Source organism: Phascolarctos cinereus, unplaced genomic scaffold (assembly GCF_003287225.1).
Source record: "Phascolarctos cinereus isolate Bilbo 61053 unplaced genomic scaffold, phaCin_HiC Scaffold_5;HRSCAF=322, whole genome shotgun sequence".
Lineage (NCBI taxonomy): Eukaryota > Metazoa > Chordata > Mammalia > Diprotodontia > Phascolarctidae > Phascolarctos > Phascolarctos cinereus.
In genome coordinates this window covers 255,859,577-255,874,982 of record NW_027555958.1, presented here as the reverse complement: position 1 = coordinate 255,874,982, position 15,406 = coordinate 255,859,577, and the positions used below count along the sequence as shown (strand labels likewise).

Here is a 15,406-nt window from a genome sequence, read left to right as displayed (position 1 = left end):
CTGAAACCAATGTCTTGATGATCTTAAAAGAATGGAAAGGGAGGAGAAGAGGAAAAGGGAAATTACCTCACATAATTAGGGTGTATAAATAGACATCTATACAAACAAGAAGGGAGGGGCAGCTGACATTTGAACCTCACTCTCATCTAAACTTATCAAAAAAAGGAAGATATCCATACATACCCAGTCGAGTATAGAAGTACAATTCTCTCCACAGTGAAATAGCAGGCAGAGGGGAGAATGAAGGAGGGGGACTTAGAGGGAGGATTGATTTAGGAGGATAGAAAGATTAATCCTAAGCAAAATAATAAAGATGTACAGAAAATATAGCAAAATAATAAGGATGTATGAAAATATAGCTCTTTTGAGGTAGTAAAAATGGCAATCTGAGAGGTTACCCATAAATTGGGGATGACTAATTTAAGTGTTAGTAATAAATGTGTTGGGGCAGCTAGATGGTTGCAATTGGATAGTGTACTGAGCTTGGAGTGAGGAAGACTTATCTTCTGGAGTTCAAATCTGGCCTCAGACACTCGCTAACTGTGTGACCTTGGGTAAGTCACTTAACCCAGTTTTTTCAGTTTCCTCATCTGTAAACTGAAATGGAGAATGAAATGGCAAACCACTCCAGTATCTTTGCCAAGAAAACCCCACATGGGATCATGAAGAGTCAAACACGACTGAAAACAACCTAACAACAAGAAGAATAAATGTGTTGGAATACTGTTGTGCTGAACTCTTATCAGTACAATGATGAACCAGCATTCCAGAGGACTAATGATGAAACATGCTACCCATGTCCTGATTGAAAGGTGAAGAGACATGCAGAATGAGACAAATACATTTTTGTACATAGCCTGTGTGGAAATTTGCTTTGATTGACTATATGTGTTTTTAATGGGTTTTGGTTTTTTTGTGTTCTCAGTGGGGGAGGGGGAAATTGGAGTGGGAGAGTAGAAGACAGATCTTGACTGATCAAAACAAATAAAATAGATATTTTTTAAAGTAAAGAAGTGCTTTCTAGGCATGGGGAATGGCCAGTGCAAATGCATGGAGATGGGAGATGGTATGCCATTTCTGAGCAACAGAAAAAAGGTAAATTTGATTAGACTATGGAGTTTGGGAAAGGAAATAATGTTTGAGTACTGTGATAAAGACAGGCTGTAGTCAAGTTGTAAAAGACCTTCAAAGCAAAACAAAGCTATTATTTTAAAGATAATAGGGGAACTCTGGGGTTTATTGAGCAGAGGAGTGACATGGTCAGGTCTGTGTTCAAAGCACAGACTTTGTCAGTTGTATGGAGACAAATTGGTATGGGAGAGACTTGAGGCAAGGAGACCAATTAGGAAGCCATTGCAACAGTCCTGGTGAAAGGTGATGTGGGTCTAAAGAAAAGTGATGACTCTAATGATAAGTAGAAAGAAGGGGTCAACTTAAAAGAATGCTTTGGAGATAGAAACAACAGAATTTGGCAACCAATGAGGAAGACTGAGGAGTACAGGATAACCCCAAGGTTTTGAATTTGAAAGACTAGAAGAATGGTGATATGCTTGACAAAAATAGGGAAGTTTTGCTGAGGGTAGGGTTTGGGGAGAAAGATGAGTTCTGGTCAGACTATTTCTAGAGTATTTTCATTTCTTACACCATGCTTTAGGAAAGACTAATAAACTAGAGTCCAAAAGGATAGTGACTAGGATAGTGAGAGGTCTGGAGGATATGCCATACAAGGATCAGCTAAAGGCACTGAATATTAGAGAAGCCAAAGGGATGATATATGATAGCTTTTCCTCAAGTATCTGAAGATCTATCTTGCACATAAGGGAATAACTTGTTCTGCTTGGTACCAGATGAATCAACTAGGAGGGGTAAGTAAAAGTTACAAAGAGGCAGATTAATGTTTAATGTAAGGAAAACCTTAATAATTAGAGCTTGTCAAAAGTAGAATGAGCCACCTCTGGAGGGCAGAGGTTCTACCACATTGGAGATGAGAGTGGAGTCTGGAAGACCACTTGTTGCTGTTGGAGAGGGATTCTGAAGTATGGTGTTCTCTGAGGTTTTTTCCAACTTTTAGATTCTCTGAGTCATCTATAAGATGAATACTTGGGCATGATATAGTAGAAAGAGCTCTGGATTTGAAGTTAGACCTGGGTTCAAACCCCGGCAACAATTTACTAGTACTAACTGTGTCATAACACAGTGCCACAAAGATCACGTTAAAAAACCTCTACCTTACTCACTGAGTTGATTAACAAGACTTAAATTGAATTCTAATCTAGCTCCAGTGAAACTTTTAAGATATTCTTTAATCTCTTCATTTCCCTCCCTGACTTCCATTGTCTCTTTCCCCACATTCATACATAAAAAGACAGATCTCGGGGGAGGGGGTAATCAGAAGCAAACACTTCTGAGGAGGGACAGGGTCAAAAGAGAGAATAGAATAAATGGGGGGGGAGGAAGGGAAATATAGTTAGTTTTCCATAGCATGACTACTAATGGAAGTATTTTGCATGACTACACAAGTATAACCTGTATGGAGTTGCTTGCCCTCTCAGTGAGGGTGGGTGGGGAGGGAGGAAGGGAGAAAATTTGGAACCCAAAGTTTTAAAAACAAATGTTAAAAAAATTGTTTTCACATGCAACTGGGAAATAATATATGCAGGCAATGCGATATAGAAATCTATCCTGCCCTACAGGAAAATAGAAGAGGAAGGGGATAAGAGAAAGGGTGGGGGAGATAGAAGGGAGGGCAGATTAGGGGAAGGGGTATTCAGAATGCACACTGTCTTGGGGCTGGGGGAGGGACGAGATGGGGAGAAAATTTGAAGCTCAAAATCTTGTGGAGGTGAATGTTGAAAACTAAAAATAAATAAATTAATGAATCTTTTTTAAAAAAAGAATTGGAAGTCTTATTCCTATAATGTGTGCAGAAAAAATACTGAGGTTCCTTTTTCAGGTCCAGATCCATCCTTTCCCATAGATGCTGTTTCTAAACCTGGAATTCTCTTCCAGCCTTCTAGTTGGATGTTCCTTTATATTTGTTGTTGTTGAGTTGTTTCAATCATGTCCAACGCTTCATAACCCCATTTGAGGTTTTCTTGGCAAAGATACTGGAGTGGTTTACTGTTTCCTTCTCCAGCTCATTTTACAAATGAGAAAACTAAGGCAAACAGGGTTAAGTGAAAGGGTCACACTGCTACTAAGTGTTTGAAGCCAAATTTGAACTCAGGAAGATGAGTCTTCCTGACTCCAGGTCCAGCACTCTATCCAATGTGCCACTTAGCTGCCCCCTCCTTCATCTTAGCTCCTTCTAAATAATGCTGAACCCAGACTCAAAGGTCATTGACCATCAGAAATTTGGTTTGAGCCTTACTCATCCTAGGAATTTTACTTCAAATCTGAAATGTCAGTGACAAGCAAGAACCTCACCCAAGCCTTAATTCAAATAATTCTTACAGTTTGCTGCTGCTCTGCTGTTTCTATCACAACTCTGCTGCATTTATTGGAGCACTTTGCCCCCCCTTCCTTTCTATACAATCTATCAGTCTGTATTAAAATGTAAAACAAGCTCACATACACTCAACTCGCCACAAACAGTATGGGAGTACCAAACTTGTCATTTATATGTGATTTGGGAAAACCTAGACAGAGAACCATGAGAATCTTATAGTTCCCAGAGGATACTACTTATTTACCTAGTAGTTATATGGCTTAAGTGAAAGAAGTCGTATGGGAACACTTTGAAAAATATTAAATGCTATGTAACCATTAAGTGGCTTTTATGAAGTAAATACTTTTTTTGCAATTAAAAGGTAAAATTCCAGATATACATACTAGGAATTATTTTTAATTTCATGTTTCTCTTATTGTAGTATTCTTTATCACAACACAAAGACAAATGGATATTTGTATTTTTGTGCTTTTAAATTTGTATTTTTAAATTTCTTTCAGATTCAAAGACTAGGTCTGAAATCAAGGAATCAGTTCCAAAACAGGAAAAAAGATCATCCCAGGGTATGTTTTAATGGAAAGACTCTCAAGCAGTGTTCCCCAGGACTCTATGTTGGGAGAAGTCTGGAAATTGAAGGCCCAATTTGAGAGTCAGATGGGAAATCAGGGGAAATATTTGCAGAATATTACATTTTCCCACATCAAAACATCTACTGAGGAAAAAGGGTCAGAATCCGATCACAGTGGGAAAAAATTCAATCTGAGGCCAATCCTTGTTATGCAACAGAGTATTCCTTCGGAAGAGAGATTATATAAATGTGATGCACATGAAAAAAGCTTCAAACAGAATGTGTATCTGACTATTCACCAGCAAATCCATGAGGGGAAGAAACCTTGTAAATGTAACGAATGTGAAAAAACTTTTAGAGGTCATACATCCCTTATTCAGCATCAAAGAATTCATAATGGGGAGAAGCCCTATGAATGTAATGAATGTGGAAAAGCTTTTAGCCAGAGTGCACACCTCACAAATCATCAGAAAACTCATACAGGAGAGAAATCTTTTAAATGTAATGAATGTGATAAAGCATTCAGTTATTGCTCAGCCCTTATTCAACATCAGAGAATACATAGTGGGGAGAAACCTTTTGAATGTAGTGAGTGTGAAAAAACCTTTAGTCGGAGTACATACCTTACTCAACACCAGAGAATTCACACTGGAGAGAAACCCTATAAATGTAGTGAATGTGGAAAAGCCTTTAGCCAGAGCACACATCTCACTCTGCATCAGAGAATTCACACTGGAGAGAAACCCTATGAATGTAATGAATGCGGGAAAACCTTCAGCCAGACTGCACACCTTACTCAACATCAGAGAATTCATACTGGAGAGAAACCCTATGAATGTAATGAATGTGGGAAAGCCTTTAGTGACCATTCAGCTCTCATTCGACATCATATAATTCATAGTGGAGAGAAACCCTATAAGTGTAATCAATGTGGAAAAGCCTTCAGTTACTGCTCAGACCTCATCCAGCATCAGAAAACTCATACGGGAGAGAAACCCTATAAATGTAATGTTTGTGGTAATGCTTTTAATGATTGTTCAGCACTTGTTCAGCATCAGAGAACTCACACTGGAGAGAAACCCTATGAATGTAATAGCTGTTGGAAAGCCTTTAGTAACTACTCAGCCCTAATTCGACATCATATAGTTCATACTGGAGAGAAACCCTATGAATGCAGTGAATGTGGAAAAGCCTTTAGCCGGAGTACATACCTTACTCAACATCGACGAGTACATACAGGGGAGAAGCCTTTTGAATGTAATGAATGTGGGAAGGCTTTCAGTCAGAGTGCATTTCTTACTCAACACCAAAGAATTCACACAGGTGAGAAACCCTATACATGCAATGAGTGTGGAAAAGCTTTCAGTGATCGCTCAGGCCGGATTCAGCATCAGAGAACTCACACTGGAGAGAAACCCTACTCATGTAATGAATGTGGGAAAGCCTTTAGTTATTGTTCAGCTCTTATTCAACATAAAAGGATTCATACTGGGGAAAAACCTTATGAATGTCATGACTGTAGAAAAGCCTTCAGTGACCGCTCAGCACTCATTCAACATCAGAGAACTCACACAGGAGAGAAACCCTACAAATGTAACGTATGTGGAAAGGCCTTCAGCCAGAGTACAAATCTGACAAGCCATCAGAAAACTCACACTGGAGAGAAACCCTATAAATGTCATGAATGTGGAAAAGCTTTTGGATACTGCTCAGGTCTTATTCAACATCAGATAATACATACTGGAGAGAAACCCTATGAATGCAGTGAATGTGGTAAAGCTTTCTGTCGAACCACAGACCTCATAAAGCATCAGAAAATTCATACTGGAGAAAAACCTTACACATGCAATGACTGTGGAAAGGCCTTCAGCCAAAACACATATCTTACCAAACATCAGAAAACTCACTGGAGAGAAACCTCGTATACACAATAAATGTAAGAAATCACTCAGCCAAACTGCTTCCATATATGCCTAGATCTTTTGTTGTTGTTCAGTTGTGTCTCATTCTTCATGACCTTATGGACCATAACATGCCAGGCCCTTCTGTCCTCTGCTATCTCTTGAAGTCTGTCCAAGTTCATGTTTGTTGTTTCTATGATACTATATCCATCTCATTCTCCACCATTCCCTTTTCCTTCTGCCTTCAGTCTTTCCAAAATCAGGGTCTTTTCCAATGAGTTCCATCTTCTCATTATGTGGCCAAAGTATTTAAGCTTCAGCTTCAGTATTTGACCTTCCAGTGAACAGCCTGAATTAGTTTCTTTAACTGTTGACTGACTTGGCCTCCTTATTGCCCAAAAGAGTCTTAAAAGTCTTCTCCAGCACCACAGTTTGTAAGTGGCAATTCTATGGTGTTCAGCTTTCCTTGTAGTCCAATTCTCATAGCCATGCATTGCTACTGGAAAAAAACATCGCTTTGACTAATACAGACCTTTGTCAGCAAGGTGATGTCCCTGCTTTTTTTTAGTATGCTGTCCATATTTGCCATAGCTTTTCTTCCAAGGAGCAACCACTTTTTAATTTCATGGCTGCAATCACCGTCTTGCAGTGATTTGCTCAAGGATATAAAATCTGATACTGCTTCCATTTCTTCTCCCTCTATTTGCCAGGAAGTGATGGGACTATTTACTAAGAGCTTAGTTTTTTTGATGTTAAGCTTCAAGCCAGCTTTCATACTCTTTCATCCTTATCAAGAGGCTTCTTAATTCCTCTTCACTTTCTAGACTTGGATATATAGCTATAGATATATGTAGATTCATTATTTGTCTGACTCTTTCTTACCTACACAGGGATGATAATTATCTGTAGACTTCCACTCATTGGCCTATGGAAACTATGAATCTATTAGCAGATACAGTCTCCCAAAGGACATCTACCCTACTATATTTATACATGAAGCTTAGAAGACCTTATGGGTGACATTCAAGTCCATGAGATCAGAAGGCAGCAGAAGATTCATTAATCCCTTAAGCTAGCAATTTTTTCCTTTATGGAATAATCACTGGATTGGGCATGAGAACTTGGAACGTGTATCTGTAGACTTAGAATTCAGAGCACGAAAGATATTGAAGGACCAGTGAACCACAAAGGAAAGAATGTAGATTTGATTGGTACTGAATGCAGACACTTGGAAAATATACATATATGGAATATGTAGGGTACACCCCTCTCATTCATGAGCCCTCCAAATAAACTACTCCAGGTTCGAGATACCCTTTGGGGTCACATCACTCAGAAATCCTGCATCTATAGCTATATCTATATACATACATATATATACATGTGTATAAATGTGTATATACGTATATGTGTTCGTATATGCGTATACACATACATTCTTATTTTTAAAATTCTCACACCAGAGTGTGGGGGCAGGGAGGGGGATACTTGAAATGTTTTCAATTTAAATGGTTGGAATATTTATCCCCTAGGAAGAGCAGAGGGAAGATCCTAAGAGCTCTGGCTACTACCTTGACAGGCAATATTATATAGTGATGAAACTAATCTCTTGAGGGGCAGAAGATCTGGGTTCCAATTCTAGCTGTACTACTATTGTAACCTTGGGCAAATCACATAACTACTTTGTGCTTCCATTCCTTCATCTGCAAAATGAATGGATTGAATCTCCAAAGTCCTTTCCAGTTCTTAAAATTCTGTAGAATTGCTATTCATAGATCTGTGGATCCATGAATTATGATTATCATTTGCACCAAGCCAAGCTAGTCAGGAGATAAAGATATTCATTCAGTAGAGATAATGCAGTGCAATAAAAAGAACTCTGAGCAGGACAGTCCTCTGTTTGAATCCAGTATTTGACACTTTCTGGCTGTAAGACTGTAGATAAATCATTTTAAGCTCTTCAAACCTCAGTTTCTCCACATGTAAAATGTATATGTAGCACCTGCCTTGTAGGTTTATTTGTGAGTATCAAATAAGATAATATATGGAAATCTTAGCTTTGTAAACAGTAAGTACACTATAATAGCTGCTATTATTACTAATTGTTGGGTTATAATGCACATGGTCATATACAGTCTTACACCTGACAAAATACTCCAAAACTTAAAATATTCTGTTGAAGTCTTGAGTGTGAACTAGAAATTTTAAAAATAAATTTAAGTAATATATTCTAGACATTGAATAATTATTCACTGGGAATGTTGAACTGAAATTTTGCTTTGGAGTGCATATGAAAAGTATAGACAAAAGGAGTGAATGGAAGTTAGGACAAGGAATAAATGACCTAGAATAAGTACAGATTCATTTTGCAAACAATGAAAGATTGTCCAACAGGTCAACACTGGACAATACTGGCCATCATCTTGTCCACTGTGGAGAGCACCTGAATACCTGAATTGGAAAGACTGCCAATGAGAATAAGAAGTTGGAAAGTATGCTAATATGAACCTCACAAAGGCTATTTTTAAAAACATGATATGGAATAAAATTGTATATTCATTATCTGACTCTTTCCTATATATGTAGTAGAAATAGTCATCTATAGACTTCTGCTCACTGACCTGTGAAAACTATGCGTCTACTAGAAAATGCAACCTCCCAGAGAAGCTCTCTTCTATGTTTATATACGAAATTTAAAGAACCCTAACAGTGACATTCAAGTCCATGAAGTCAGATTCATTCACCCTTTAAGCTAATGATTTTTCCTTTTATGGAAAAATCACTGGATTGGGTATGAGGACTTGGAATGTGTATCTGTAGATTCAGAAAAGCAGGGAAGAAATTGAAGGGCCAGTGAACTACAAAGGAAAGAATACAGATTTGATTGGTACTGAATGCAGACACTTGAAAAATATACATACATAGAATACCTGGGGCATCCTCTCATACATGGGCCCTTCAGATTACTGCTTCAGGTTCACATCCACCTAAAACACATAGCTCCTAAGCCCCTACCAATATGATTAATTTGACTATAGTCAGCCAAAGGCCACAATTAGTTCAAAGCAATAGCATTAATGATACAACATAGTAAAAAAAATAGTAATCAAACATTTCCCCTTATAAGCCTGGTGTACACTCTTCCATAAATAGGTGTAGTCTTTGCTAGGCATTTCTCTCTGCTAATCTCATGCTTTTTCAATAATATGTCATTGATCTCATGGTCACGGGCATGGGTCTTAGTGTAATCAAGCTTCTTTTTGTTGCCAGCTTCTGGGTTCCAACTCATCAGGGTGCTTTTTACCTACTTGGTATTCTGACTAATAGGATTCAATGACTAGAAAGCCTCTCTGATAAGGGCTGGCTTACAGCTGTTATGTTCAGTCATTTCAGTTGTGTCTGACTCTTTGTGACCCCATTTAGGGTTTTCTTGGCAAAGATACTGGAGTAGCTTGCCATTTCCTTCTCCATCTTATTTTATAGAAGAGGAACTGAGGCAAACAGGGTTAAATGACTTGTCCCTCACCCTCCATATTTGCAATGCTCTTTAATGACTCAGCCATGATGTGAGCCCCAAGGCCATCTCATCTCATCCCAATTAACAACTATGCCAAATTTTAGAGGCAGGCTTAACACCAGCATTCCTTTAGTTCAGGTTTGATGTAGGGATGAAATGAGGCATTCACAAATCTATGAAAAGTTAACAAAAGGAGGTTTGATTTGCCCTAACACATAAAGGGTATGCAACAAAGATATTGTGGCTTTATTTAGCTGCTCTGGACATGGCCCTATAAACTCATTTCCATATGGAATTGCTTCAAGTCAAGAGAACAGGATATAAAAGCTTCAGAAATTTAGAAGGGCCCTAATTTCACATGAATGGGACTTTCTTGTGCCCTTAAGTGATTAGGAAGCTAAAGCCAAGTGAGGTAGGGGAAAATCATGTCCTAGGGACAGCTTTGTTACCTTTTAGGGAAAGTTAATTCCTGGTGCAGGGAACCCTGGTCCAATCACACATGCAACCAGTAGTATTTTTTTGCCTGGCATTTTTCTTTACTTTCTGCCACCAGGAGAACATATGTAAAAATCCAAAGCTCATCTGTTCTTTAGAGTTTGCTTACATTTATTTGATTCATATTAATGTTGGCTAGATAAAATGATCAATCATAGCTACTTCCAATCTGTGTTTCATTATTTGTCATAGGGAATTTCAAAAAGAGACAGGGGCAGTGATAATTTACAAGTTGTACAAAGGAAAATGAAAGAGAACAGAAAGCATGGACTCTGTCTAAATCAGTGGGATTCTTGCCTCACTGGGGTCTTCTGAACTGTATGAGAGCATCTTACTGATTTAAATATTTGTAAAAAAACATCCCAAAGTAAGATAAAAGTGGAATCAAGGGTTTTCCCTTAGGTGAAAATGCACTAATCACCATTGCTCTTTGGTGGTGTTGTTTGTCCTTTGTTCTAGGAGAGAACCAATGACATCATAAAGGCGATGTCTTCACTTAATGTGAATTGGATGGGAAAGCTACTTAAAGCTTAACTGCTTTAAATTATATTTGTCTTTTTCCTTATTTTCCCCTATAGTCATGCTCAGAGTACCTCTTTGTAGAAGCACAGCCAACAACAGTGACTAGAAAGTAGGTCATTGCACTTGGAAGAAGCCGGGTGGCTAGAAAAGGCTGGTGATGAGGCACATTCCGAGGGTGGAGGATCAGAGAAGAGGGATTGAGGATCTCTTCCTTTGGTGGTCTAGCAAGTAAAATTTTCTACCTTATACAATCAACCCTCACAGACACCTGGATATGTAACTTTCTTCTTCATGAGTGGGTAAGTCTGTCATCACAATGGGGCAGCTCATCTATCCACTGTGGATTTTTGTAAAAGTGAAAAACCAGTCTTGGCTTGATTGACCTCAATTCAAGGCACCATAAGCAGGAGAATTAACTAGTCAGGAGACAGTAAATAGGCCTTTTCTCTGATGTCTAAAGTGGAGAACCATCTTCAATAGGTCACAATAGCTTATAAACATGTTTACACAGGAATATGGTTTACAGTATGTTTATGTAAGAGCACAGGGGTCAAAGAAGTGGGTAGTGGGTTTTACTGGCTTCCAACCTTGTCACCTGATGATTTAAAACTGCCTCAGTTCAAGATGTTTAGAATGGTCACACAAGGGCACAGGGGTCTGGTAATTTATTGTTGTTCAATGGTAATGTACAACAACCATAAATCCTGCTTTATTCTCCAAATATGCTTTTTTTACTCTGAGTTATCATTCCACAGTTAAGACCTAGTCCATCAGTCTTTTTTTAGAAGCCCTTTTTCAAGCTCAGCTCTGAACTTAGGCCTGTGACATCCCTTTCTAATTTAAACCCGATATATTTTTATGAAACCAATTGATTTCAAGTAGAATTATTGTGTCTGAGAGAGTATATGTGTATATGTTTAAAACGTAATATGGTATTAATATGAAAGGTGATTTGGTCTTGGATGACCTCTTCCTTGGCATGACTAATGTTCAGTGTGGGCTGCACCAATACTGATTGGTCTCTCAAGTGTAGGTTGAGAATATGAAATTCTCTGGCAAGTAGAAATGAAAGACAGACATATAGAGCTATAGATATTGTCAAGCCTAGATACTTAAGGAAAAACAGGCATTCTTAGAGATATTCATATTCCCAAACAATACAAATTAGGACCAAACAAGGTCCAGACATTCCCTCTAGAAGTGCACAGAATCTGGCCCTGATACAAAGTCTCAATTTGGAAAGTAAGACTCGAATATTACTGTGCTGTAAGAAATGATGAGCAAGTAGATTTAGAAAAACATGGAAAGACTTACATGAAATAAGGTAAAGTGAAATGAGCAGAACCAAGAGAATATTGTATATACATTAGCAGCAATGTTGTCTGAAGAGTAACTGAATGACTAAGCAATTCTGAATGAATATTCAAATTAACTATGAAGGACTTATGAAGGAAAATGTTATCTACCTCCAAAGAAAGAATTGATATATGAAAGTATGTATTATATGGTTCCACATATATATCTATATCAAATGCTGGCCTTCTCTAATGTGGGGTTGGGAGGGAGAGGGAGAGACAACTCGGAATTTAAAATGTAACAAAAAAAGAAATATTAAAAACAAAGAAAGAAATACTGGGCAAAGTAGCAAGAAGAAGTACAACCAATCTCAACCCCATATCTCTTCCAAATGGATCTAGAATATGTACCATACCGACTCCTAATAAGGAAATTAAAGAAAAAATCACAGAGAATCTTTTTTTTAGCCTAAGGCAGCATAAGGAGATAAAGAGGTCTGTGAACAATGGAAACAGGGTCTAACCGAGAATGGCCAAGCACAGCATTCTAGTGCAGGCTTGAAAGGCAAAGAGAGGTCCCAAATGTAGCACAAATGGGCCTAAACTTATGCAAGATGCAGGAACAGATGGCCAACTGGCTGCTCTGTTGCTCACTGTCCAGTTTTGGGTCACAGATACAAAGCAACTGAGGAGTTGCACGTCTAGGGGTGGCATTCCAGGAGTAGGATTAGTTACAGGCCCTAGGCTGTGCACTTAGCAGGAATTTTAGAAGCAAGCAGTAGCTGTGTGGCACTAATCCCAATAACAGAGCAGGGTCTCAATTCTAGCTTCCAGCCTAGTCTGAAGCCTGCAGAGGTATAACCAGGGTAGGAATGTGAGTCCAAGAGGAACCTGCTGTTCTGCCACTCTGAATCAGCAGAACTTTCTAGCTGGCAGCAGCCAAGTCCAGAAGCAGTCTACTGGAACTGAAAAACCAAAGAAAACCTATAGGCATCTTGCTCAATCCTAATCTCAGGTCAGGAACTTGCAGAATTCAGACCAGTAGGGCAAAAATTAGACTTTGCCCTGCGTCAGACCACTTTGAAGCGCTGGGAAGCTTGCAGGTCCCCAACCTGAACTGTCTCTGAAATTCTGGAATAAAACAATACTAAATGTTTCAAGAAAAGAACAGCAGGATTAGTTCAGATATTTCCTCTAGAAGTTCACAGAATCTGGCCCTAACATGAAGTATGAAGTCAGGAAAAAAGAATCCTACCATAAGGAACTATTATGCTGGCAGGGAAGCTCCAGAAACTAAGAGAGAAGACAATGACTCCAAAATAACTATAAGTAAAGCATCAAAGAAAAACATAACTTGAGCATAAGTTCAACTAATATTCCTGTGAATGATAAAAATTTTTTAAAGCATGAAAATGGGTTTTTTAAATAAATGACAGTCCTAAAGGAAAAAGTGGAAAAGAAATGGAATCTATGGAAGAAAGAACTGGGAAAAGAATTAATAACTTGTCACAAGAGGCACAAAACCTTACTCAAGCAACAAACTCCTTGAAAATTAGAATGGATCAAACAGAGGCAAATGAAACAAGAAATATTAAAATGAAATTTAAAAAATGAAAAAATACAAGAAAATATAACACATCTCACAGCAAAAACAACTGGCCTGGGAAATTGTCTTAGGACACATAATTTCAAATGGCTACCTGAAAGCCATGACCAAAAAGAGTCTAGATATCCTATTTCAAGAAATCATCAACGAAAACTCTAGAATCAAAGGGCAAAATGGAAATAGAAAGACTCAACTAGTTATTACCTGAAAGAAACCCCCAAATGAAAACTCCCAAGAACATTACATCCAAAATCTAGAGCTTCCATTTCAAAGAAAAAATAATTCAAGCAGCCAGAAATAAAGAATTCAAGTACCTAGGAATCACAATTTAGCAGCCACCAGTATTAAAACAAAAACAAACAAACCAGAGAGCTTGGAATATAATGTTTCAGAAGGAAGGAAACATAAATTCATGTGTCTGCTGTGTGCCAGGCATTGTGCTAAGCACTTTGCAAATATTCTCATTTGATCCTCACAACAACCTTGGAAGGTGTTATTAGTATCCCCACTTTACAGCTGAGGAAACTGAGGCAGACAGAGGTTAAGTGATTTGTCAGGGTCACACAGCTAGTAAGTGTCTGTGGTTAGATTTGAACACAAATCTTCCTGACTCCAGACACAGTATTCTATCCACTGTGCTACCTATCTACAAAGGAAATAGGCTTACAACCCAAAATAATTTACTCAGCAAAACTGAATATAATCTTACAGAGAAAAAAAAAAGAAATTTTAATGAAATAAGAGAATTCCAAGCATTCCTAATGAAAAGACCAGAGCTGTGTAGAAACTTTGAAGTGCAAACATAAGACTTAAGAGAAACATAAAAAAGTAAATATGAATGAACAATCATAAGAACTACAAAGGATAAACTGTTCATACTCTAATATGGGAAGGGGACACATGTGTGGCTGACATGGGAGTGGCTGACATTTGAACCTCATTCAGCTAAACTGGTGAAAGAAGGGAAAAACACATACAAACGTTTATAAAAATGCATTTCACTAAACAGGCAATGGGGGAGAGTAGAAAAAAGAGAGATGGGGAATAAGGGGGAGGGTAAACCAAAGGAGGGATTAACCCAAAGCAAAGCAAACTCTAATTAAAGATGTATGAAAATATTTACAGCAGCTCTTTTTAAAGTGGCAAAAGAATTGGAAACTGAATGGATGCCCACCAATTGGGAAATGGATGAACAAGTTATGTGATAAATGTGATAGAATACTATTGTTTTAGAAGAATGATGAAGGGAATGGTTTCAGAGAAACCTGGAAGACTTTTAGGAACTGATGCAGAGTGAGATGAACAGTTTGTACAGTTTGCAATATTGTAAAGATTAAAAAAACTCTAAAATACCTAGGAATGCTCTGATCAACTCCTGGACCAGCCAGAGGATTCATGATGAAACATGTTCCTGATAGATAGGTGATTGAGGCATATTTTTTTGGACATGGTTAATGCAAGGATTTATTTTACTTGGTTATACATGTTTATGACAAGTGTTTTGTTTGTTTTTCTTTCTTTCTCAATTACGGGGAGAGAGGTGGGAGGAAGAGAAGGCAGATTTTAGTTGATTGAAAAGAATCCAATGATGGAAAAAAATATGACTGGAAGGCTGAGTAAACAAAAAAAGACTCCCTTGATAAAGATTACCATGCTAGGGATGCCTAAAACACAAACCCTAAAGAAGAGACTGACTCCAAAACATCAACAAGCAAAGCCTCAAAGAAAAATATTTATTCTTGTTTCTAAAATTCTAGAATTCTTTGAAGAAATAAATCAATTTTAATTTTATAAATGAAATAAGAATGGTAGAGGAAAGAACCAGAAAAATAGAGCTTTGGAGTTTAAAATACAATTATTACAAAAAGCAAAAGATACTCGGGCCCCTTATCCAATATTCCCTTATACCGTCAAGGGCACTAACCATATTCCAGGTTAATCAAAGTTCACCTCCTCATTGTTATCCTGTGCTTCTCACCTTCACGCCACATATCCCATGTGTTGTCAAATCTTATCATTTCTATCTTCCCAACATTTCTTCATCTCTTTATTCT

At 37.9% G+C, this 15,406-nt stretch overlaps 1 protein-coding gene and 1 long non-coding RNA gene across 2 annotated transcripts in view; one reads left to right on the top strand and one right to left on the bottom strand.

The window, feature by feature from the left end:
• Positions 1-10,736, bottom strand: part of LOC110194456 (uncharacterized) — a 92,326-nt gene extending 81,590 nt beyond the window's left edge. The window contains exon 1 of the long non-coding RNA XR_002320705.2: positions 10,523-10,736. This is a non-coding gene — a long non-coding RNA (uncharacterized LOC110194456). The remainder of the gene's footprint in view (positions 1-10,522) is intronic.
• On the top strand, positions 3,953-8,453 carry LOC144457678 (uncharacterized). Its single transcript, XM_078155702.1, is given in 2 exon segments — positions 3,953-5,922; positions 5,924-8,453. Coding segments are annotated over 2 exon segments (1,971 nt in total). The 5' UTR covers positions 3,953-4,021; the 3' UTR covers positions 5,994-8,453.
• Positions 10,737-15,406: the final 4,670 nt, after the last annotated feature.